Genomic DNA, 25,057 nt, shown 5'->3' with positions numbered 1-25,057 from the left:
GGGGTGGCGTCTTTTGCCCTGACGGTCCCCCCCCCCAGCCAGTCCATGTGTGTGAACAGGAGGGAAAGGATGTGGGTGGTATGTTTGCCGCTGACACGCCCAGCTGCTGTCCGAAGTAAATCTGAGCGTGCAGGTTGAAGCAAACAAATGGAGCGATGTGACAGGCAGCTGTTACCCACTCTGTCTTGTAGTGTTAATTAAGACAAATCAGCTCCTGCTGTCTCTCTGCCTCGAGTATTAAGTTCTTAGTGAAAACTCTTTGCCTATGCTTTAGAGTTATAAGGATGTATTCATGTTATCATTGCTTACTTCAGGCAGCTCAAGCAAATTTCTTAAGTATGAGGCCTTTGGGAGTGGAGCAGAAAAAGAAAACATTTCTACTAGCCAAGAAGCTGTTAACAAACAGTGAGGCATATTGTGGAAGAGCATTAATTATCCTTTGCCATGTAATTTATGTAGCTTTTATGAAGCAGCTAAAGAGACTAAGCTAAACCCATTGGAATCACCATGAAGATCATTTTGCATCTAAAATAACTGAAAAATACCAATATTCTTGACCCAAAATCCCTTTTCAGGTAAGACTTCCTCACTTTTACAAGTTTCTGAATGAAGCAGAATTTCACAGCATTGAAATTTAAAACTGTTAAAAGTATATGAGAGTGAGCAAAACTGAGAAGTGCAATTTGACCAAATAATTTGAATATAAGTATTTACATAATATAGCAGCAACATTACACACTGCATCACATTATTGCAATAGTGCTTAGCATGCATCTGTCGTAGATAATGTGCAAGGTTGTGAGCATTTTGAGGGTGGGAGGTTTTAGATTACCATAATCTAAGCAAGATGTGTGAGGTAAGGTGTTGGCTTCCAGATGATAAATCTGTTTTTTTGATTTCCTGAAATTTATTGACATTGCCAAAGTACTGGCTAAATGTGTATCCCCCTCTCTGGTCACACTGTTGCACCGTGTGGGAACTTGTCTGTTTGTCTGTCTCCGCTGTGGGTTTTGCTCACCGCATTTGGAAAGTTTTCGGCTGCTAGTGTGTGTTATTTGTATCAAGCTTATGAAAGAAGTGAGTGTTAAATCCCAGGTTTTTGTAAAACCTTTTTTAAAGCCACAGACTTTTTGACTCTTTGGGGACAGCAGCTTGAGGATCATGCAGGAAAGGGATGGGAAATCTCCCTGCTGACCAGTCTGTCCAGCAGAGAGGAGTGCCTGTGCCCTTCCTGAAATGAGTGTTGGGATGCAGGCCTGAAGTGATGAAAAAGAGTTTAGCCAAGGTATTGAGGGAGAACAGGAAAAAGTGCTTTTTCACATGACCTTGTACAAGTAGGTTTAGTGTTTATTTTATGCTGGGGTTCAGTCCTGAGTTTCAGCCAGTAGACCAGAGTCCTCTCCACAGGCTCATTGAAATGGAAATGGTTTTGCCCTGCTGCTATGGAATGCAAATTATTTTAGGAATGTTCCTGGGTCTTGAGGCTTTCTAAAGCTCACACTTAAACAAGATTTATTTTTTTAGCTCATTTTATCCAATTCTCATAAGAAAATAAGGATCCAGAAAGATGATTGGTGCCTTGATCCTGACCCAGCAAAATATGAAGTGTAGGTTTGTCTTCATGTGTACAAATAGTTCCCTGCAAATCAGTGGTGGAAAAACATGGGAAATGCAGAATTGCTTTGCTGGATCGCAGTCAAAATGCTGAGTGCTTTGCAAAGCCAAACAAGAGCAGCCCTCAGTAAGGCAGGCTGGCATGAGATGCCGTTTGGTATCATTCCCTAGGAATTTGTCTCCCTTTTGTTACTATCTCTTTTTAAAAATGCTGTTTAATAGCATTTCTTGTTATCAGGGCACTGGAGATGGGCAAAGACTTGTCTGCCACAGGTCTTTTGCTGACCAAAATAGACCAGCGTCAAGTGATACAGGCTGGGAAAATTATGGTGAGAGACAGTGCCATATTTCAGAACAGGAAGAACTTGCTTTGAAACATGGAGTGGGATTTGTTGATCTTTGTGTTTCTGGTATCAGGGTACAGGATATAAAACATATTTACTTTTAATGAAAATTGGGGTTTTTCTGCTTTAAACTGAAAACAGACTTGGATAGATTAGGTGCCCATGTGTGGACCATATTTGATGATGCTACATGTTGAGGTGATCATAACCAGGTTAGAATATTGTTTGGCTGGTGGAGGTAATGGTAAGGCCGGACTTTTTTACGTATCCAAAATTAATGCTCAGTATAGCTTTGCCAAAATATTCGGTAAGGGATCCAAAAATTTTCATTAGGATAACTCTTGACATCACTGGGAACTGACAGGGCTCTTGGTTGCTTGCATACTATTGCATTTAATCTGTACAGATGCGTATAAAGTTTCTTTCAGCAGTGGGACCGGCTTATGTATTTGTATAGTGTCTGTGTGTGCGTAAACACAATTTAAAACATTATCATGAAGGCATACAAAATATCCTTGGTAAATGCATTAGAGAAAACATCCTTGAGGGCACGACTTTTGTTCATTCACAGTCTGCTTTATGATTTTGTATAGTTCTTTTACCTCTGCATAGTCCTTATAAAAGAGAAACATGTTACATTTATAATTTTGGGTTTTCCTTAATTTTTATATTCACAAATAAGACTTACTTAGGGAACTTCTGCAATATTAGTGAGCCAGATTTCTGGATCAGGGACACAAGGTTTTGTGTGGGGTACTGCTCAAGTTGTTTTGCTTAATCAAGGGAAAGATGCAGAATCCTGTACATAAAGAAAGAGATGATGGCAGCACAGTTATTCTGTTTTGTAATTATAGAATAATTCCATGACATGAAAAAAACCCCCAAGTAATGGTAAAAGTACAAATTATGCTATTTTATATTATAAATAAAGTGATTTATAATTTCATATTTTTCACCAGTGAGGGACTCTACATGTGGTAGATAAAAAATGCACAGAAAATCACTGTTGATCAGGGATACCAAACAGATCACATGTTGGATCAGTTGTACTTGGCATGCACTAAATCCTGATGTGGAGGTACACGTGGGACTAACACAAACTTCAGGAAATCTGCGCAGGTTTCTTTATATGAAGATTTTGGCCCTGCATATTCATTTTTCCCTGTTGGTACTCTGTTAATCTTAAATAATTTCTATATCATGATTTTCTTTCCTGTTTATGAATTTGGGAGAAAAGAAACTGTGTCAACAGTTAGCCCAGCACAAGCACTTGCAGTAGCCAAAAGACCACAAGTAGGGACACTAGTGGAATGCTAACGCTATGTGATAGATGTGTTGTCTCCTGAAGGTGTTTTCTTCTGAGGGATGCAACCTGAGTCATAAGGTGTGCTGAAAGTTAAACCCCAGCAACTGATTTCTGTGGTGGGAGAAAGAGTCCTTCCTGATTTAATCTCAGTGTAAGTAGGTTAAGTGTGGTTTTCCTGTCACATCTTTGCTTGTGTATTTTAGACAACTGCAACTCTACTACTTACCATAGATGTCTTGAAAAAATACATTTACTTGTGTTTTACCTTTATGCAGTTAAAATATGATAAAAGGTACTTAGATAACAATGTCACTTACATGAAGCTGTTGTGAACCTATAAATGAGTTGTGCCAGGCATTCTTCTGAGTATCCAAGGAATAGCAGTGTCCCTTTTCAGCTGCATGAGTAAGGTGGACAGATGACTTCACATCATGAAAAGAGTCTTTGGTGACTGATTAGCTAATGTGCCTCTTTGGTGAGCAGCGTGAAGCTGAGGTTCATTTGAGGGCCCTATGATGTCAGATCGCTACAAAGAGTATGCTTGTGTTGACAGTTGTCCATGTTTTTGGACATTGTGTGGAATTCTGTAATAACCTCTGAGGACTTATTGGAGGGCAGAAGCTGAGTGGTTCGAAACCATGTTTCCACTCACAGTGAGTTCATCATTCAAAAGCTCTGATCCAGGTCTTTGCATGGCATAGGTCTCTTTTGCAGGCAGCGTGTTCTCTTGTTATCTACAGATGGCATCGTGTTGCAAGCACAAGGGTATCACCTGCACTGTGAAAGCTTTTCCTGTTGCTGCCACTTATGGCTCTTCCCACATCTGGCCCTGCTTTTCCCTTGGCTTTCTGTGGCATGATACCAGGGAGGATAGATGTACATCTTCTAAAAGAGAGGTCAGTGGAAGAGCTCTACCACATGAAGCCACATGAGAATCTTTGGGTGTTACATGCAGGGCAGCTGTCTTGAACAACAATTTGTAGTCTCATGTTGCAGACATTGCAAAGGTCCCTGGGCAATTTCCTGGCTTCCCTTGTCATGGAGTTTGTTGTCTCTGGTAAAGATGAGCTTCAAGGCCAGGGAAATAAGTGCTTTTTTGGTAAAACCTTGTCGTCCTCCTAGAACTCTGCAGTAAACTGTAGAAGGTGGAGTCTTTGCTGCCCTTCCAGTGTGAACCACTGGTAAGCAGGGAAGTTATCAAGGCCATTGCTGGCAGCCTTCACTGATGTCTTGTGCATCATGAACAGCCCCATAGGTCCTGTGCAGGCTGGTTTTCCTTGCTGTGCATTTCATTGTGGGAGGCACCTTTCCTGTAGCAGTGACCTTGATCCTCATTGTGGGTCCTCCTCATGAACCATACTTGGAAAATGCTGCCTGATTTCATTACTTCCACATCTTCTGCACCAGAACAGAACAGGTAACAGGCCTAAAATTGTGGCCTTTCTTACTGTGGACTCTGGGCATCCCAGGGCAGTCCCATCACCATCATGTGTATCTATCCTGAGTCATACATGCCCACAGTGTGCCCACTACAATCACTTATAAAACACAAAATGCATAGTCTGTGAATTTTTGGCAATGGTGGAGCAACTGAAAATAACCCAAACCCTAAAATCCTGGCTCCTACAGAAAATACACTGTGACATGTCCTAGGCAGTGCAGAACCCATCCCCACTTCCTCTAACGGGTGCAAACCACTTTCCACCACCACAAAGCATTGAACTTTTCATCATCCAAAGTGCCTGTAATCACTGCTTTGCTATCTCTTGACTGTTAACCATCTATTATATTAACCCATCAAGTCCTACTCAACCTAAATGAGTATTTTCCTGATACCTGAAGGCCTGTAAAAATCTCGTTAGGCTTTGCCTCACATTTTCAAGGTTCCAATTTTCTTGTATGGGAAACGTCCCCTACTCTGCTTCTCTTCCTCTTCTGTCCATTCATTGATGAGAAAGGGGGATACTTAAGAGCAACCACAAACAACTTCTTTTGACTCTGTGGCCAGCACAGCAAATTTGGCGAAAAAATGGCCAATATACCTACAACACTTTGTGTAAAGGTCAGTGTGGTACATCAGTGTAGTTTACAAGCAGAGAAAATACAGAAGATTGGCCAATGTTAAACTGAGGCCAGCATGGCCACTGGCCAACCACCTGAATTTAGATGGACAAGTGACTGATGTGGCCAGAAGCTACCAGACACTGTGCCTGGTTGGCACAGCGTGTGTGGCTGCCACAGCTCTGCGTCTGTTGGAGCCCCCTTGGTCAGGGGGCCATACACTGCACAAGGGGTGCCCTTGTGCCCGTGAAGAAGGAGAGGGATTTATGGTGTGGTTTTGTGCAATTGGGATGACAGGCAGTTCTGGGTCCACGTTGAGGATAACTGCAGGTAAGAGCTGGCATAGCTTATGAAGGAGCTTGTAGTTCTACTTAAACGCCCTTGCCCCTGCAAATACACTTTGCTGTATTTATCCTCACTGTGTCTGAGATAATGTCTGAACCAGCTGCTGGAAGAGGAGCAGCACTTCTTTGTGATGCTGTGCCTGGTGTTCTTCTGCTGTGCGAGTGGGTTGCGTTGCAGTCACTGGGTGCTTCCTCTTGGTCTGTAGTTTCTGTGCCCTTCCCAAGGACTGGACTTGGGCACTTTGGGGTTGCTGCTGCTAGGACCACTTCATCATAGAATTGTATGGGGGGAAAAAATTTCTCAGGTTTCAGTGGCCTGTGGAGAAAAACATTTTGGTGATTTACCTCCAAAATGACATCACAGAACAACTCGGCAAAACATTAATTGGGGTGTTCATGGACCACAGTGTCACTGCAACAAGGCTGGATGGAGGATGTGTGGGGGCCAGGGAGGGCATGGAATGAGGCTGCACTTTCTCATGACAGGAGGCTGCTGCAGACCAGATGTGTGAGGGGGAAGGTATAACTAATGACTCAAACCATATGGGAGGAAAGAGCTTGTTGTGTTGCGGTTTAACAAGTAATTGGCCTGCAGATTGAATGCCAGCACAGTTAAATTACTTTATCGTGAATCTAGTTATTCAATGGGGGAAAAGAAATCTTTATTAGTTGATGGTCCTGCTTTGACAGTGATAACATGTAGCCTGCTGTTTCTGGGGATGACAAAGCCTGGTGCGTGTATAGTCACATATGGATGCCGTTAAAATCCACTGTTCCCTCTGCAAGGCCTATATTTTTAGAAATTAACACCACAGACAAGAGTCTTGCTCTCAGCCAGAATGGAGTAAAACTGCAGAGTAAATTTTTTTCAGAAATAAAGTGTTTTCTGGGTGATGGAAATCAGACTAGGACACTTGCTGCTTAGGAAGCCTGCTCTCAGCATGCGTGTTTTTATCTGGAAAGAGGACTCAGTGATGTGGGCCCCTTTACTGCTGCTTTCTCACAGCACAACTCAGTTCTTGCAACCAGCTCCAATTAATTTGGAAGCATCTTACTAATGATCATTGTATTTTTAAAAATGAAGATGTTTTCTTTGACCTGTTTCAGTCAGCAACAAAATACTGCTGTCTTCAACCATTAATCCAGCACTGCCAAGCCCACCACTAAACTATGTCCCTAAGCACCACATCTACATGTTTTTTAAATACCCACAGGAATGGGGACACTTCTCCTGGCAGCCTGTTCCAGTGCTTGACAACTCTTTTGGTGAAGACTTTTTTCCTAATATCCAGCCTAAACCTCTCCTGACACAACTTGACGCCATGTCCTCTTGTCCTGTCCCTTGTTACTTGGGAGAAGAGACTCATCCCACCTGGCTACAACCTCCTTTCAGGTTGTTGTAGAGTCATAAGGTCCCCCTGAGCCTCCTTTTCTCCAGGCTAAACAATGCCATTTCCCTCAGCCGTTCCTCAATCAGACTTGTGCTCCAGACCTTTCACCAGCTCTGTTGCCCTTTCCTGAACTCACTCCAGCACCTCAGTGTCTTTCTTGTAGTGAGGGGCCCAGAAATGATCACAGGATTCAAGGTGTGGCCTCACCAATGCCAGATACAGGGGGATGGTCCCTGCCCTGGTCCTGCTGGCCACACTATTTCTGACACAGGCCAGGATGCCATTGGCCTTCTTGGCCACCTGGGCACAGCTGGCTCATGGTCAGCTGCTGTTGACCAGTACCCCAGGTCCTTTTCTACCTGGCCACTTTAGCCACTCTTCCCCAAGCCTGTAGCACTGCCTGGCATTGTTACCCAAGTGCAGGACTTGGCACTTGGACTTATTGAACGTCTTTCTTTCATCCCAATTCATATACACACACACCTTTAAACACTGCCTGAAATTTTCAAGATTTGTACAGGGAATAAAATGGCATATAGTGATGTGATTTGTACTGTTATTTGTGTGTCTCCTTATTAATACATGCATTATTATTTCTGTAGCTCCAAGTAGCCTTATTCAGTCATTGGGATACCCGTGTGTTGGGGATTGCTCAGACAGCTACAGAAGCCTCTGACTCTGCTCCTGTGTGCTTATAGTAAAATTTCAGTCAAAAACCAGCAGATGAATGGGAAGGGAAAAAGATGAATGAGTTCAGCAGAAAGCCAAAAGTCTCCAGAAGTCTTTCAAGAGAGCAAATAAAATATCTTGTCCTATATTTGGTTAATATTCTTTTTGACTCTGCAAGGGTCAGAACTGTTAGGATGAATACCAGATATATGAGGCTTAAACACAGAATAGCATGCAGTGGGGTAAAATACATGATGCTTGAAAATTCTGTTGTAATTCATGCCTGGAAAATACATAATAATAAATGTTAATGAAGATGTGGAATACAGTGAACTGCTCTTATTTAAAATGCATTACATTAATATTGCCAGTTTACATTGTCTGTGAAATGAAGTGGAATCAGTTTTTCTTTTCCTTTTCCTCTACAAATTGAAATTCTTCCTTGTAAGATTTCTGTAGATATGTTCTCCTTATTTCCTAAAGAGCTAAAAGACTATGCATGTGTTTACTAGCATGAGATACAAACATGGATAGTACTAGTTCAGAAAACTGATAATTCTTTTTTCATTTATTTTGTGTAGGTTTCCTTTGCCTGATCTGTAAACATGTCCACAGACCTGCTCTGTAAGTACATTTCCATCGTCCCACAGTGATTTTTTTGTACCATATGTTTTTATCGGATTCCCAGATGTACTCATGATTGATGTCTTTTATGTGAAGTATAAAGTCTGCTTTTACATTTGCGTTTCTTCTGAGACATCTGTGGAACAATATTACCATTATAATCAGCGGGATTATTCTTGGAGTAAAGCATGACTTAATATGAGTAAAATTGTAAAAATCTGTCCCAAGTATAAGAACAGACTGGTTCATTGAGACTTAAAATTGCAATTCTGTCTAAAATGTCTTATCTATCTTTGGCACAAATACCATCCCAGATTACTACAGAGTGATGTGCTCGGGGTTTTTAATCATTTTGTGAATTTAACTCCTGTGCTTCCAAGGCATCATTATCCCAGTCACATTCAAATCTCATGCCTTATCACTATTATTCATCCTTCTTCTTAACAGACAAGTGGCATATCCTTATACTTTGCAGTTGTAACTACCACGGAAGGTGGCTGCTCATGATTTCCCGATACTTGCACTCTCTTGCTCCAGCTTAAGTTATCTGAAGCATTAAGCACATTTTTTATGCTTATTGATCTGATCTACATGCTTTCTTTTGGAGTCCCTCCAGTTCCTCAGCTGCCTTTTTTTATCATTGCCTCCAAGGGCTACCCAGGTGCACACTGTGCAATAGAAGAGAGGGAAAATTCAGACATGCGTTTTATCATTCTTCATTACTTCCTCAGAGGAACAAAGAAAACAGGGTTGGGGTTTTTTTCATTAATAACTGTAATCAGTTAATAAATATAAAACCATCAGTGGCTTAATGGCAAATAGCAATTATCTGTGGGGGTGAAACATATTCTTCAAGATCAAGTTATTTGTTAAAATGCATTTTTTGAATTTTACCTGTGAACTGGCAATTTCGGGGCATGCTTAAAAGCCATTTAGATACAGAGAGAACTCTAAAATAAGGAATGTCATATGCCTTACTGTATTGTATACAACAGGCAAAACTTAGCAGAAGTGAAATATTAAAGAAAGCAGAGGGCAGGTTGACTGCACAGGGATCATGGTCAAGACTCCTCAACTATACTCAGATGTTTGTCTGTTTTAGCAATTTTATGCCCTGGCAGTTTCACTTTTCTGTTTTTTTCAGCTCAGCAACAGTGCCTTTCTCATGTTCCCCCTAATGATCAGTGTGTTAAAGACGCTGTCACCTGAGCAGAGGCTGAAGGAGTTGGGCATGTTCCATTCAAAGAAGAGAAGGCTCAAGGGGATCTAGTGTTGGTCTTTCAGTACAAAAACGGTGGTTATGGAGAAGGAGTTGGAAGCAGCCTTTCCCCAGGCATGCGCTGTGACAGGACAAGAGGCAATAGCCACAAGTTGCTTCAGGGGAGATGCTTGTGGATGCAAGGGGCATTTTCATTGGGGGGTCAATCAAACACTGGAATAGGCTGCCCAGGAAAGTGGTGGAGTTGCCCTCACTGGAAGTATTTGAGATACAGCTTGCAAGGCCCTGGGTAATGCCATTAAAGGGCCTGAATTCAGCAAGAGGCTGGGCTGGTTGATTGTCACAGCTGCTCTCCTGCAACTTCAATAATTCTGCAGTTCCGTATTTCCTCGTGTCCTCAGCTGTCTTCTGCACAGTGAGCAGTCATGCCTACCGCCTGTCCCTGGGCTTCTCAGTATTGTACTGCTTGTGCTGTGCCAGGTCCTGTGATACTTGCTCTTGTTAGTGGGGTAGACAATTGTCTTCTCACTTGGAGATGTGTCAGTGGCCCGGAGGCAGTACCAGTGCTGAGGGGGCTTTCCAGGTTCCACCTGCTGGGTATTTGTGGCAGACGAGTAGTGCCTTGGTAAAACATCCGTGTGCAGGAGAATGCTGAAGAATGACATGGAAAATCTGTACAGGTGTGCAGTGACTTTAGATCTTTATGTCTGTATGCATATAAAGAAATATTTCAGGGCCAGCCTGTGAGCTCAGTACTAGCCTATACTAACAAGCAACAAACACTAGGGTGTGTTGGAGGGATAATACCTACCAGACTGTGTTCCAGGTAAGGAATTTGGATATAACCAAACTGTTTGTGGGGGAAAAGAGAAGGAGATGAGGGGCATCTAGACATGTGGAGCTGATGCCAGGTGGTCTCAGCACCAGGTCTCTGGCTCTTACTGTTTAGCAGTAGGCATGTAGCCTAACCACCAGTCCTTAAGCTTGACCACAGCATTGTCTTTTGCTAATGCTTGGTTCAATACAAGGTCAAATTTTAGCATTAAAAATCTTGTTCCAGATTACATTAATGAAGACAAGATGTATAATTTTAAAAGTAAAAATTCCAACCAAACTGGAACAAACCCCCTTAAATTCCTTAGAAAAAACCCTACTGCAGTCTTAGGGCAAATTGCACAAAATAAATATCATGGTTGCACAATACGAGGGCTGCTGCCGCTAGACTTCAAACTCCAGCAGCTAAGTCTTCAAGCTTGTAGAAATAAATCAGAAAAGCCAACATTCCTGAGAAGTTTCAGCACAATGAATTTGAGGTAGCAAGTGTTTCTCTGGTTTAGATGGAGAAGCTAAGAAAAAAAAGACGTTCATGAAAAGTCTGTCAGCTACTGAGGCTCAGCTGGTCAGGGAAGCAGCAGACTTCCCTTGGAGCTTGTTTTTCTTTTTATCCTTGGATGAACTAGTGTGCAGTATATTATGCTGCCTGAATGTAGGGGTTTGTCACGGTTAGTGCTGGGGGCTGTCCCGGGAACGTAGGAGGCGATGGGCATGAATGGAGCATGCAGTGGTCGGTGAGGATAGAGCCCGCTCTTCAGGAAACCTGTTGCTGCTCCTCTCAGCCCAGCCGGCCAAAGCCAGGCAGGAAAGGAGGTGGGTCTTTGATCTCTTTGTTGTAGCTGCTCCCTGGGAATTTGCTGAAATCAATGCCCTGTTTTCCTGAAGAAATGAATGGCTATGCCTAACTAGCTTTGTGAAGCGCTGGGGAATTCACCGCTTCTGTTTATTGACAGCTGAAAAGGAGCACATGGTCCTGAATGGGTCCTCCTGGGGAAACAAAACAGAGTGGAGTTAGACTTAGTTGAATACAGGGGCATTTGCAAAAGTCTGCTGAAGGAGGATGGCATGGTTCCTTATACCCTGTACTAGCACAGCCTGACATTTTACTAAAATTGCCATTTAAAATAAGGTAAGGTTTATTTTGATTTCCCATATGTAGTGCGATTATGAAATGTTTGCATTTCTGTTCTTGAGTGCAGAACCAATGTTTGAGTTTTATTCTGTCATGGGAAACACCTAAGTGACTCTTGTGCTGTTTCTAGCCTCTGTGTGTGTTCATTTGTTCTTTACCTAATGGTGATTAATGAATATGAAAAGTAATAGAAACTCAGTATTTGGGTCTTCCAGTTAGGTCATGAACATCAGTCGTTTATGTAGGCTATTATATGCAATTTTTTATGCCTTTGAGAATCAGCTGAGTTTGCATCAGATGATTTCTTAACTGGTACAGACTGCTGTGTTAATACTTACACACAAGGCAGTGACTAACAAGAGGGCCTGTCTGGCAGAAAATCTGGGACTCTTAAAATCCTTTGAAATGTGAGGATGTATTTCCAAACTTCTGTTTCCACGGGACTCAAGGCAAGAGGTAGACTTACCACTACTCTTGCTGCTGGCTTTAGGTGTACAGGGTTTTTTTGTAAAGACAGCAAAGAATAGCAAGAGGAGGATGATAATGAAGAAGCAGTATTTTTGTTGTGCGAGTCCAGAACAGTTTATTAGACCAAGGGAATTTGGTGTGTAATTCATATGTAAATTTTTTACTGAAAACAGGAGAACAAATCGCCAGGGTTTCTATATTAGTTTCTGTGGTGATTGAAGGAACAGATTTCTGGGCTCATGCAGCTACAGCTTTCAGGTGTGGCCCACTTATGATAGCAGGAAAAAAAAGTAATGTAATTTCTTCCTTTGTTATTTGAAGTGTAAGGGCAAGCTCAGAACAGAGTAATTGCCGCCTTGCAGCCTCGTTCTTACATGGCAGTAGAAGCTGCTGTGTTTTTGTTGCAAACAAAAAACATTAAAAGTGTCTGTGCATGGGTGCAGTAGTTTGAAAACTCTCAAGTAGTCCCCTCATTTTGAGAGAAGTGCTTGGGAAGTTTCATGTTTTGTTGGAATAGTTTGTGTTCCTCAGTCTGGCATTTTTTCTTTGAGTGATTTTGAGCTAGTCATCTTACTAGTTTTGTCTCATTTTGTGCTTTTCCCAGCAGATAACTTCTCTGTTTTTCTTGGAAGAATTTGGGCTCCATATGCAAACATGCTTTCTTTAGATTACATTGTGATCCTTGAAATGAAAATACATTGCTTAACTGTAGAGCATCAACATGTTTGCTTGTGGCTTCTGCTGTTAAGTTTCTAAGATTTTCAGAGACGAAATGCAAAAAAAGCAAATGCATTTATAATTTTTACTGAGATGTGAAAACACTGAACTCAAGCAGGCAGATATTGAAGTTTGTGGGCTCTATTGTCATTATTGTTATCCAAATGTGTCAAAACTGTTTTTTGACCTCACTTAAGTGTATTTATGCATGATAGGCATTGGAAGCCATTAAAATGTAAAGCTAATATAAAGTTAACATTTAAGTTGGACGTGAGATATATTTGTAGGTCCTTTCAGTGCTGTAATCTAGATATGTTATGAAAATGTTGAACAGTGAGGGTTCCTGGGTACTTGTAATGGTGCAAATAGAAAAGAATCACGGTTGTGGAAAGCTCAGTTGATCAGGGCTTTTTTAGTTGGTGTAATGGAGAAGAAAGTAGATGATTCATGTGTGACACGGAAGGTGCCACTTGTTCTCTGTTTCTCGGGCGATAAGACAAGGCAGAGTGTGTTATGTTTAACTTACTGGACTGGAAGGTGTTCAGGCAGATGTGATGGGGAGGTGTGTAGGGATGTTCTGGCAGGACAGTTGTCCCTTTGCCTCTTCTAATATCTTTATAAAATATGAAATTGTTTTGACCTATTGGCAGTGTTGAAGTGGAAGAAGTATAAAATATTTGATTTCTAACCAACAGAGTAAAGTATACCAAATACAAGGTGAGATATGTAATCATACAGAGCTTTAAGTAAATATGCATGTTAAATAGCCAGAGTTATATAAATACATATCTGAGGAATGGTTCTCCCAAAGTGATGCCTTTACCTTCTGTTGATCTTGTTCTTCGAGCTAGGAAAGTATGAAAACAGGAACAAATTCTTTGCAATTTTGCATTGCAAGATTGCTTCTTAGATTTGAATAATAGAGACTACTGTTATTGTGTGTGTGTGTGACTTTTGGAAATAATTTAAAGAAACTACAGATTAATCAGAAATGTAGAAAAAATATTTGAATTTTATTTGATCTCAAACTGAGATGACTGTTAGCAGAATAAATAGGGCTGTATGGAGATACTTTATAATCTGAGTTGAGAGCTTAATCTATAGAAAAAAATCTGCAATTTTTTTAAACCCACAAATTTTTGAAACTCTCATGCAATTCTCCTATAATAATCTATAATTATGTACTTTGTATTTCTGTGTCTTACGGGACTGCCTTTATGCCTGAGGAGAATAGTTATTGTGAGGAAAATGTACTATACTGCTGTCTAATTTGTTGCTGCCAATTTTATTATCCTTTCTTAGTCAGTCTGTTAAAGAAGCTCAGGTAGACATAATTTCTTTAGTACAGTATCAGTCAAGACATTAGCTACTTATCATATGGTTCCCTATAAAAACCTTTTGTGTAGAAAAAAAGAAGTAAATGTTAGATCTTAGGAAAAAGAAAACAAATAAATGGAAACACAGATACCATGCTTGCACATGTGAGTATTTTTTCATAGAAATAAATCCCTGTGTCTGTTCAGCAGCAGAGCTTCCCAATGCCTATGTGGTGTTTTTTAAAGAAATCACTTTGTGCCTTAAAAGAGAAGAGTAATTTAACAGGGTCATAAAGGCTAAGGATGAGAGTCTCCTACCCATTTTGTTCCCAAAGAAGCTGGGAATCAAGCATGCTTTTCCTGTTGGAAATGAAGCAAGGAATAACAGAACTTGTCTGTTATGAAGCGGATGCATAGTAAGAATTAAAGCTGTTCTAGTAAGCTGTTGATGACCCTTCATTTACAAAAGCAAATGCTTTTGAAAGAAGACTCCTTCATTTCAGTATTTTAGATATATACTTTAGGGTTCATTGATCAAAAAAAATTAACTTTTTTTTTTCTCTTCATTGAGTTGGAATATCAGTAGGAGGTTTGGATGGCTCATTGAGGAAGTTAACTCAGTTTTCAGTTTTATTAATAGTTTTCACTGAATGTAATGTGTACTGGAGTGTTCTTTCAGGACTGGCCCTCCCAGGTCTCAGCCCTGACCAGTCCTAAGTGTCCGTGTATTCACTTCTCTGCATGGACTTCTTTCTTTCATGATGTGGCTACTTGCACATCAGTGGAGCCAAGTGCACAGACCAATACCTGCAGAAGTGGATCCTAGGGTTTAAGCACTGCACTTTGATTCCCAGTAGCTGTACTTGCTTCGTGTTGTTTTATGTGCCTCTAAAGACATCAGGTTCTGCAGCCACAGGATGAGTACAATATCTCTTCGCTCTGCATGCCATGCTTCCTCTTTGCATTCTACAGTAAACTCATATTACTTTCTCCAAATTGTGTCTACCTGCCTGGTTCTTTCTTCCAGTAAGCAGCTGGAAATATATCCCAGCTGCTAGTGTCTTTGCTGGTAAAGTTCCCACAAGTCCATGCTGAAAGTCACCAATGGAAGGAAAATCAAGCATTGATTTGGGCTGGTTTTCTTAGGAGAGGTAGCTTTTGTCACCAAGTTTTCCACCAGTCTCCCCCACACAACATCTGGACTTGGTGGCCAGTAACAACCAAGTTCAATGAAGGAGCGAGAGACCCAATCTAAGGTTCCCTTTTAAGGGAATGTTGCAAGGCTTGGAAATATTTCAACTAATCGATACTAAGCTTTAGTCATTATAATTGCTGCACTTCATTTATCAGAATTGAAACTGTGGTGTTGACCTGCCATCAATAGAACTGTTGACTGTATTAATGCACTTAATGTGGTGTGTGTGTGGCTGTGTGCATGTGTATTTATACATATGTGCATTTAGGAAGATGTACTATTGGAGTTTTTTTCTGCTAGAACAAAGATGGGAGATTCTGGCGTCTGTGTTGAACTGCCACAGTAGCATTCACATTTTCCGCTAAAACATCTGACACTAAAATAAATCAACCGTCCTGCCAAAAATATCTCCAAAAGAAAAGTTCTTGATAAATATAAAATACTTCTGCTGTGGTAGGTAGAATCTGTGGTGTGGGAGATGCAGATTAGGGGGTCCAACATGTGGCCCAGGAGCCACAGGGTGCTTATGAGCAGTTTGGTGGCTGTGTTTCTGTGAACAGGGGGATTTTAGTCTTGCTGTCTGCAGTATAGAAGCAGCACAGTTTGGAGAGTGCTAGTGAAGACCTAAAGCAAGCAGAAGGTGTCACAGCCAAGGAGCCACAGCCTTGCACCAGGTGGGACTGCTGCTGACTGCTGGGGAAGATGGGCAGAGTGCAACAGGAAGGCTTCCCTCTCAGGAAGCTTTCTCTGGGCATTTCATAGGACCATGCTATGCTGACTCAGGTTCTTTCTCATAAAAAATAGTTGTTTCTGTGAATTTGCTGTTAACCTCCTTCCTTGTTTCTGGATCTAATTTTATATGATTTCATGCCAAGACAGTGGAGGGGGAGGGAGAGAAGGGAAAAAAAACCCCTGGAAAATCCAACTGCATTTTTCAATATGATTGTTTGAAATGTGTTCAGCTTTCAGCAGAGAGAGAAGTCTCTTTGTTTGCTCTGATTAGAAGCTATTACATGTAAACTGTGGGAGGTGTCTTCACTTGAACTGTGCTCATTTATGTGTATGGGTTCTGATAACAACCAAACCCCATGTGGTGTACTGGAAATGTGACACGTAAGTTTTATCCCAAGAATAACCAGAAAAAGATTACGTTTTAAATTAGCTTTCGATCAATCAATGAATTTTTTGACCCCAGGTCATTTTTAGATGAATGAACGTACCAAGATCTTTGATAACCTACTTTATCAGACTGCAGTGAAGTTTGCACCTACATGCTTTCCCTCCTGTTTGGTTTGTTGGGGTTTTTTTTTTTTTTTTTTTTTTTTGTGGTGTTTGGGATTTTTTTCCCCTTTAATTTTGCAGGAAAGTTGTGTAAGTTAGTGCCTTTTCAGGTGTTCAAACAGTGAAGGTAACTTTTTTTCTGCGGAGTTTGTAAGATACAGCAGAACACAGGTATGCTTTTGCTGCACAGCCTTCATGGGAACATGCTGAAACTGCTGAATTTCATAGCCCGGCTGTGCTCCTTGGGGTTTCTCTTACTTTTTTGCTCCTAAGATTTGCTAGACAGAACAAGCGTGGTAGAAAAACCTCATTGGAATTGGTGTGAAACTGACTTTTATGGAAAGCTGTTTAAATTCCTTCTGGCTATGCCTGTTGCCGTACTTCATGGCCACCAGGTGAAAATCTTACTGTTCCCAGATGTGCTGAACTATCATCATGATGACTCCCTGTTAGGAGCTACTAACAAATCACAGTGTTTGTTATCCCGTACATGTTTGGATAACAAATAGTTTTGCAGTTTGGAAGAATTTACATATTGGAACTTGTGTCTGCCAGAAAAATGCACACATCCTTTGTGTTAGGTTTCTTTACAGTCAGGTAAGTGCTGAGCCACCCTTCTAGAGGAATTCTTCCATAAGAACAGCTGGTAAGGATCATACTGCTGTGAGGAAGGAGCAGGTGCCTTGACAGATGATCTCCCGCTGCTGGAAACCCAAGGGTGTGCTCTCCTTCCAAATCTTCATTCTTCTTGTGAACAACAACAGGCACACATAGGATGGAGGTGAGGTGAAGGAAGGTATCACAGCAGATCAGTGGCTGGGTCAGGGTGCCTGAGGGCTGGGTTCACCTCCAGGGCTGGGTCCCAGTTTTAGGGAATTAGCTTGACCTGCTGGTCTGACTGAATGTATGGGGTGGGGTGGCAGTAAGGCATGTTTGCTGTTCTCTTTCTCTGTTTCTGTGTCCAAATATAGTAACTCATTTTTAAAGTTTTACATTTTAGTAGAGTGAGGTCATGTTCCCATGATATGTTTAATGTTCAGAATGATTTCTGGGGATATTTGCAAACCACCTACCGTTCTCTTTCCCAGGGAGGAGGCCCCAAGAGCAGTAGGCATTTACGTGCAGGGTGCCACTAATGCCTGAGCAGGACCAGGACTCCTCCTCACCCTTCACCTGTGTCTCAGGAGCTCCTGTCCTCTCACCAGAAAGCCTGGAGATGGCAACACAAGGCCTTGGTAAGGGGCCAATATTGCCCCAGCAGCATGTCCACAGTTTCTGTGCTGGTGCCACCAGGTTGAGACTGCAAGGCTTCTGGGCTTCTGTGTGTCAAAGACATGGGAACTCACTGCTTGAAATCTAAAGTTTCCCTCTCAAGCACTGCTTTTTTTTTTTCCTTCCTTGTGAGGGTGCTGTTATTTTGGGTGCAGGGTTATGTAAAACACTGCACCTGCTTCCCATATAATACAGTGTCATGCACAGAAGTGCAAGTTTTCAGTCTTTATCCAGGTGAGTGAGTATGATTGCAAAGTCAGCCTGGAGTGTGGTTCCTTGATTATTTATTTTTTCTTTTTTTCCATGCAGAGCTGAACAGTTGTATATCTCTGCTAATACAAGATGATGTTGGTGTATGACATAGAAGAGAAAAGGATAGATTTCATAGAAGATGAAAAGGAGACATTGAGGAAATGTTCACCTATTTTGATGCTGGACTAGGGATCAATTACTGCAGTTAACAAGTAAAGATCAATCTGTAGACAATTCAGCATAACAAAATACCAGAAATTAATGGGATTTGAATAAAATTATTCTGAATTCTGGTAATTATAACAAGCTCTATTTTACTTCGATATAAATAGAATCAATTATTAATCAGTTAAAAGCTTCATTTTGCACATCAACTTGGGATATAAGGCTTCTTTCATAAGTGTTTTTTACAGAGGGAATGTGTGTTGGTGGCCCACAATAATGGGAAAATAACTTGTGATTAAATGTTTGCTAATTGAGTACTTTGAATTTTTTGCCAAATAAATTGTAGAACAAGGATTTCAAGCTTCTCCAGCACAGAGTGCTGCAGAACAAACCTCAGGGCAGGAAATCCTCATGCACCTTTGCTGAAGAAGAACCAAGACTGGCATGTGCAATGTACCTCGGACAGAAAATGTCCAGAAGGTATTTTTGCAGCGTTCCTCTGTGTGAAAGCTGAACAAGGCTAGTGGAGCGCTACTGTTTTACTCCAGGATAAATTACTGTTGTTTGCTATGCAAATCTTATGATTGTAATTAGGCTAGGATTTGGACTGCTGTGTACACTGATCTTTGTTCCCTCTGCACATGGGAACTAATTCTAATGCTGCAAAATAGCACAGCAAATGCTGAGGTCTGCTCAGCCTCTGATCATTTCTCACAGGGTGCATTTGCTCCAAGTGGACAATTGAAAAGGAGTGATTTACCTCTGCCTTCACAGGGAACCTAATTGTGCTGCGGGCATCTTATGGGCCACTGAAGTGTTCAGGTACTGTAAAGTCTCGCTCGAGCAGGGGTTGGAGAAAGCTCAGGAAGGAGGTCCTGATAGGCATCTAGTTTTTAGCAAACTGGTTTTGAAAAGGGATGTTCTGCTGCTGATTGTTTAAGGATCTGGTGGCATGTGTGAGCTGTCACGACAGTGATTGCAGTTCCTAGTATGGCTATGTATAGCTCCCGTTATCTGTGCAGCAGGGCTCTGTGTGACCGCAGCCTGTGGCTCCTTGCCCACACTAATGAGCTCTCCCCGAGGCCGGACTTGTGCCTGTGGGGGTGGCACAGTGCTCCAACCGTGCTGCTGTTTTGGAAACCAGTTTGTTGACTGTGCTCAAGTCCAGCTTGCCCAAGCTGCCTTGCCAGCTTTGCTACTGTTGGCTGTGGGAGCTTGTCCCAGTGCAGCGTGGCTGGCCCCAGAGCTGTCTGGAGGACGAGGCAGGCTGGCAGCTGAGGCTGCCAGGCTGTATAGTCTGCAGCAAAGGAGAACTGTCACCTAGACCTGGACTGGGGAGAAGCACCAGCATGGTGAGGACAGTACAGGTGAGCCACACTCACAGCCCATTCTCCTCCTTGGGAACACAGCTGCCGGTGTCTGGTCAGCTCATGTGGTGGGAGTGCATCCTGCAGGCAGCAGGTCTCAGTTTTGTGAGCCAGCCATGCCTCCCAATATGTGGGAGAAGTGGGAGCAGAGGCATTCAGGTGCAGGGGTACCAGCTGGGGGTGTCGGGGAGATGTACCCTTCTCTTAGCCCCTCCAGCACTGGTTGGCAGGGGTGAGCACCTTGTCCTTGTGTTTGAGGCGTTGCACACCCGCAGCATAGTCAGAGCCTGCATCTGCACCAGGGCTGGGCTCTTCTGTATGCCTCCCTCCCCACTGCTGCAGTGAAGTCCAGCAAAATAAAAAGCTAACAACTACAAGATCTATTTGCTTGTGCAGTTTTATCTACAGACAGATAAAAAAAGCATTATTTGGAATTTTTTCAGAATCATTGCAAAGACAGAGGAAGAATGAAGAAGTACCCTCTAGGGGACAATATAGCATTGTTTTTCTAAAGATACAGTAAATGACACAATCTGTTTTTTAACTGCTTGTAACTCCTGTAAATCTCATTTATTTCTTTTTGTTGCCTACTCATCTAAATCACACCAAAGCAGAGGAATGGTGGCAGTTTTACTTTTTCTTGCATGCTTGCACATGACCTCAAATCCGTTCACTTTGTTTGTGTAAATACAATTTAAGGGAGCAAGGAAACTGAAAAAGCATTGAGGTACTAAGGTGCCTAACAACAAGCAGAACAAATCTTCTTTGCAAAAAGTGATTTTTCTGACCAAGTGTATTTCATTTCTAGTGCTAATAAGACAAAGTGTGTGTTGTTTCCATAGCTGGATGGCACCCTATTTTCAAACACACCTAGAGTGTGTTCTGAGGCTGTTATTGAAAAAAATACATTTTACTTAATTAGCCAAGTTAAAAAGGGGCATAAAATTCTGTGTGAGCTTTACAAACTGTGTGCTGTGGCTCTATGTACATTCCTTTGCCAATGACATCTGTAATTTAGCATTGAAATAAAAAGGATCGTGACTTGGCTTGTAGTGATCCCTGAGGAAGAATGTGAACTTGACAGTTTTGCACTGTTAGTTTTGGGGAGGGAAATTACAAAGATCCCTGTTCCCTACAGTAGCCCCTAAAGTTGTTCTATTTTTAGTGCTCCAATCCTGTTGTTCTGGTACACTTGGCAATTTTTAGAATGCAATAAATTTGCAGTCAGGGTACTAACATGTTGGTGTGGGGTCAGAAATACAGTGTAGTGAATGTAATTTCAGTATGCCTGTTATTTAATAAGTCATTCTAGTTATCTTCATGACCCGTATAATGAAACATAGAAACTCTTAGAGCAAGCATTGGACAGCTCTGGATGTTTCACAGAATCACAGAATGTTCTGAGTTGGAAGGGACCCACAGTGGTGATCAAGTTGAACTCTTAAGTGTATAGGGCCTGAACCCACAACCTTGGTGTTATTAGCACCACGCTCTAACCAGCTGGGCCAGCCTCATATTTCAAGGTGCTGGGCAGCTATGCCAGGTCAGAATTCCAGGCCTGCTAGCAAGGTGCTTAAAAGCTCTGCAGGTAATTTTGTTCAGGGCTAGCTGATATCTTTGTGTTGCTGCTGAGGTGTGCTGCTTGGGGAGCCGTCTGTGGGGCTGCTCAGCTTGGAGGCCCTTATTCAACACCTGGTCAGATGTAAAGCAGTCCCTGGTTTTAGAGGAGAGCCTCCCCAGTACCCCTGTGTGAATCATTTCAGACCTTATGTCTTGGATCTGGAGGACCAAGGAAGGTTAGCTAATGGAGCACTACTGCAGAATGTGGAGGCTATTCAAGGGATACTGTTTTTCCCCTGCTTTTCCTTTCCAGCCTTCCTGTGAGCTGCCCACCCTGGGGCCTTGGAGGTGGGCACTGCTCTGGGGCAGCTAGAGGGTTTGCTCAGGAGCTTGCTAGTGATGAATCACAGAGGTATGGCATGGATTGATAAGGTCGTGTACTTTACGATTAGACACATCCTTCCTCTAACAGCAGTTCTTTGTCTCCATTTTGCTTTTGGTAATGTGTTTCGGCCGTTTGCATACAATGACTCTCCATGCAGGAGCTGTTTGACTTGAGACAAAGTCACTATTATTCTAAGCAAGCTCAGGAAGCCTTCATAATTTTGTTGCCCTCAGAAGGGTGAATTTATTTAAAAGCCAATTAAGTTAAATCACCAAGGAAATACTTTTATTTTCTTGCAGCCTAGCTGTAAAGGACTTTTGGGTACGTAAACAAGTGTATAACAAGAAAAATCTGCCTGGCAGCTGTGTTGTTGGAGTTTTTGTGCATTTGAAGTGAAGGCTGTAGAGGGGCATGTTCTGTATCTGTAGTACTAGCAAAAAAAGTCATGTTTTTCAGCTATTCACAGTGCAGGTGTGCAGCCTGGCAGCCATGGCAAAAGAAAACTTACAGGGTCCACAAATTATTGAAAAATACTGACTATTGTAGTGCCTGCAGCCTGACCAGCACACAAGTCTATCTCCTCAGTTAGAATTGATGGAGAGCCCAAAGAACTCGGTAGGAGTACTTTAGGCTTATCTGGGGAGGTTTTGGACTAGACTCTCAAGGCGCATGTTTCAGTCAAGTGCCTGCTTGTGTTTACAAACAGAAACCTTTTTGAGGTAACCTGAACATGACATTTATGGTGCTACTGTCCTTTTCAAAGACCATCTCTGATGTCTCCCCAGGCAGTGTCTCCTGAGCCCTTTATGCTCCTTGGTTATGAGTCCCTGTCTGTGGTGCAGCCTCACCTCTCCTGCCACAGTCTCTGCTACAGTGTCCTGTTGCTCCCTTGGATTCTCTTGGCTGTTCTGGCTCCCCTCCTCTGCTGTGTATTGTCACTTACTGAATAGACTTGCTCAGCAGAGTTTTCAGAAGGAAAACAAAACGAGGTAGTCATGGATGACCAATATCAGCTTTTCCTTTTAACTCAGTCGTAAAGCACTGTTGGCTCACTGGTTTGGTTTCTACTGTCTATAAAAAGGTTTTGTGCAAGAAGTCCCCTTTTTCCCATCGTCCTGTGTGACGCCGGTGCTGAGATGACCTTCTGCTGGAAAGTCTCATTGCTCAGTTTTGTCACTGCTCTGTATGAGTTTCCCTGGCAACCAGTTTGAGCTGCACTGAACCAAAAATATCTCACTGTGCTGGGGGAAAATCAGTTTGCAAGCATGTATTTCTCTTTAATGAGTTCTCTGGATGGTCCCTGTGTTCAGCCTGCAGATGTCATTATTGGGAACCAACAGCTGGGAGATGTGGTGTGCCCCTTTTTCTTACTTCCACAGGCAGCACAGCCTACAAGAAGGCTGCCCCTGCATGATTGTCAACTGAGCTGTGACTGTAGGACCCATCATACTCATTTCTCATGGTACACTGAGGGTCTCATCTTCTACTGAGAATGCTCTGTGCAGCAGACACAAAGTTTTTCTCGGATTCCTTGGATCTCTGCAAATTTCAGAATTTCATAATCACAGAATGGGTAAGGTTGGAAGGGACCAACCTTACCTTGGTTATTGCCGACAACTTTGTCCACATTTCTGTATAAATACATGCACCTTGCTTTGTAGCTGGGCATGCAGTGAGGTGCAGTTTTGCTCCCATCCTAATCTTGAAAGGCACTGTTTGTGACACCTCCGAATGAACATATGTATAAATCTTTACAGGTCAGGACCCACCAATTTGCACAGGAGAGAATGCACAAACTGGAGGTGTTATTGCAAGCCTTCCTAGTTCAGTTTTGACTTGCAGATAATCTTTTCACTACCTAATGTAGAACACTGATGTGAAGAAAAGCATTCGTAATTCCAGATGTGTTCTCAAGACGACAAAATTAGAAGAGACTAAATTGGAAAGCAGGATGTCATTTTTAGTAACAGGTTCCCTTTTCTGGATTTGTAGGGTGTGAGGATTGCGGTAAAAGCCTTATAGGAGAATGCAAACTCCACGGGCCACTCATCAGGGCTAAAGATAGGGTTATTCCCAGCCGAGCCCGTCTCACCCTACCTCACTACCTCACTTTGCGAGTGTTGGAGCTGCGAGCTGGAAACCAGCAGAGTAAGTATTTTAACTCTTTTTCCCACATTTGAGAAAGAAGAGACAAAAACACTGGCCTGTTTTCATGAGTAACGCAAGGCATAATCATTGGGCATTAGCATTATGAAGACTGTTTTCAGCTGAGCACAGCTAAAGCTCACAGTCAGCTACTGTTTTTACGACTGATTTCTGGTAACAGATGCATAGACTGATGGCAGGACATTAGCCAGAGCTGGTGTGACACTTAGCTGTGAGCAATCAGTTATCTCTGTTCAGTCAATCCAAGTTTAATGAATGTTGAATTTGTATCTAAGAGTAACAGCCATGCACCACTACTATTTTCTTTTTTGCCCAAGCATGCAAAACAGGAAAGAGTATTCAATGAAAAGTCAGAAACAAAATGGTAAATGACATCCCTTATCCACCCATTGCAAACTCAAAAGATCACAGTGGATCTTTTTTACCTTTTGCGGCATTTTAAATTCATATTATAGAAAGACTGTTGTTTCCATCTAAAAGCAAGGCAATTTGAATGCCCAAATGTGAACAAGGGAATGGTGTCTTTAGCGTGCAAATTGCCAACAGCTACCTGTGTAAAATTAGTCCTGCCTAGGTTCCTTTTCAGAAAAAGAATGACAAGATGCCTGTACTGTCACTCCGTTGATTGTGGCAGCAGAATAACTGGAATGATTAAGAAGGCTAATACTGTGTTTTTATAGATTCTCTCCACTTATATCAGGAGAGAACAACCTCCCAAATCATGCCAAAAAGCAGAGGACTATGGTAACATCAGTTTGTAGATGGAGAAGTATCAACAGGTTTGTGTTGCATACCCAGTTCAATATCCTGTCATGGATTTTCAGCACTTTTGTATTTGATGTAGTTCCCATTAAAAAAAAAAAAATCGCTACCTATTTACATCCTTTTTAGTTTCTTCACCTTAGAATTATCTACAGAGCTTATTTGTCTAGAAAAAGAATCCATGTGTTCTGCAGTATTTTATCTCCATTTTCACAACTGTAAGCATCCAAGAAATAGTTCGTGATGTCTGTACTAATATTAAACTGGTCTTTGTTTTGTTCACAGTCCTTGGTGTATTTGCAAAGAAAGGAATACAGAAGAGAACACAATTTGGTCCTTATGTTGGTCAACTGTCTACAAAACTGACCTGCTATGATGAGAGCAGGCTAGTCCTGCAGGTAAAAACCCACTGCCTTTCTATGAAGTGCATATGTGTCTTTAGCAGTTCATACATATTTAGGTATTTTAATCAGTCAATTTGCCATCTGATCGAGTTCATTAATTGTACTTTTGATCTGTAAGCATAAGTGTAAATCACATCATTTGGCAGTACAGTATAACCTGAAGTACCAAAATTTCCTGTATATTGTGTTTTCTAGAAGTTTGCATTCCT

At 41.9% G+C, this 25,057-nt stretch overlaps 1 protein-coding gene across 3 annotated transcripts in view; it reads left to right on the top strand.

Moving 5' to 3' along the window:
- The first annotated feature begins 8,275 nt into the window (after positions 1-8,275).
- Positions 8,276-25,057, top strand: part of PLAGL1 (PLAG1 like zinc finger 1) — a 29,978-nt gene continuing 13,196 nt past the window's right edge. The window contains exons 1-3 of one of the 3 annotated variants that reach the window (XM_008635991.2): positions 8,276-8,353; positions 23,509-23,664; positions 24,730-24,842. In XM_008635991.2, the coding sequence (XP_008634213.1) occupies positions 8,335-8,353; positions 23,509-23,664; positions 24,730-24,842 (288 nt within the window). In that variant the 5' untranslated portion in view covers positions 8,276-8,334. Of the gene's footprint in view, positions 8,354-18,906; positions 19,027-19,459; positions 19,572-23,508; positions 23,665-24,729; positions 24,843-25,057 lie in introns of those variants that run through there. The other 2 variants (XM_017737267.1, XM_017737268.1) reach the window with 2 other exon arrangements.

This window comes from Corvus brachyrhynchos, unplaced genomic scaffold, assembly GCF_000691975.1.
Source record: "Corvus brachyrhynchos isolate BGI_N302 unplaced genomic scaffold, ASM69197v1 scaffold6, whole genome shotgun sequence".
NCBI classification, from domain to species: domain Eukaryota; kingdom Metazoa; phylum Chordata; class Aves; order Passeriformes; family Corvidae; genus Corvus; species Corvus brachyrhynchos.
This window is presented reverse-complemented; position numbering and strand designations above follow the sequence as displayed.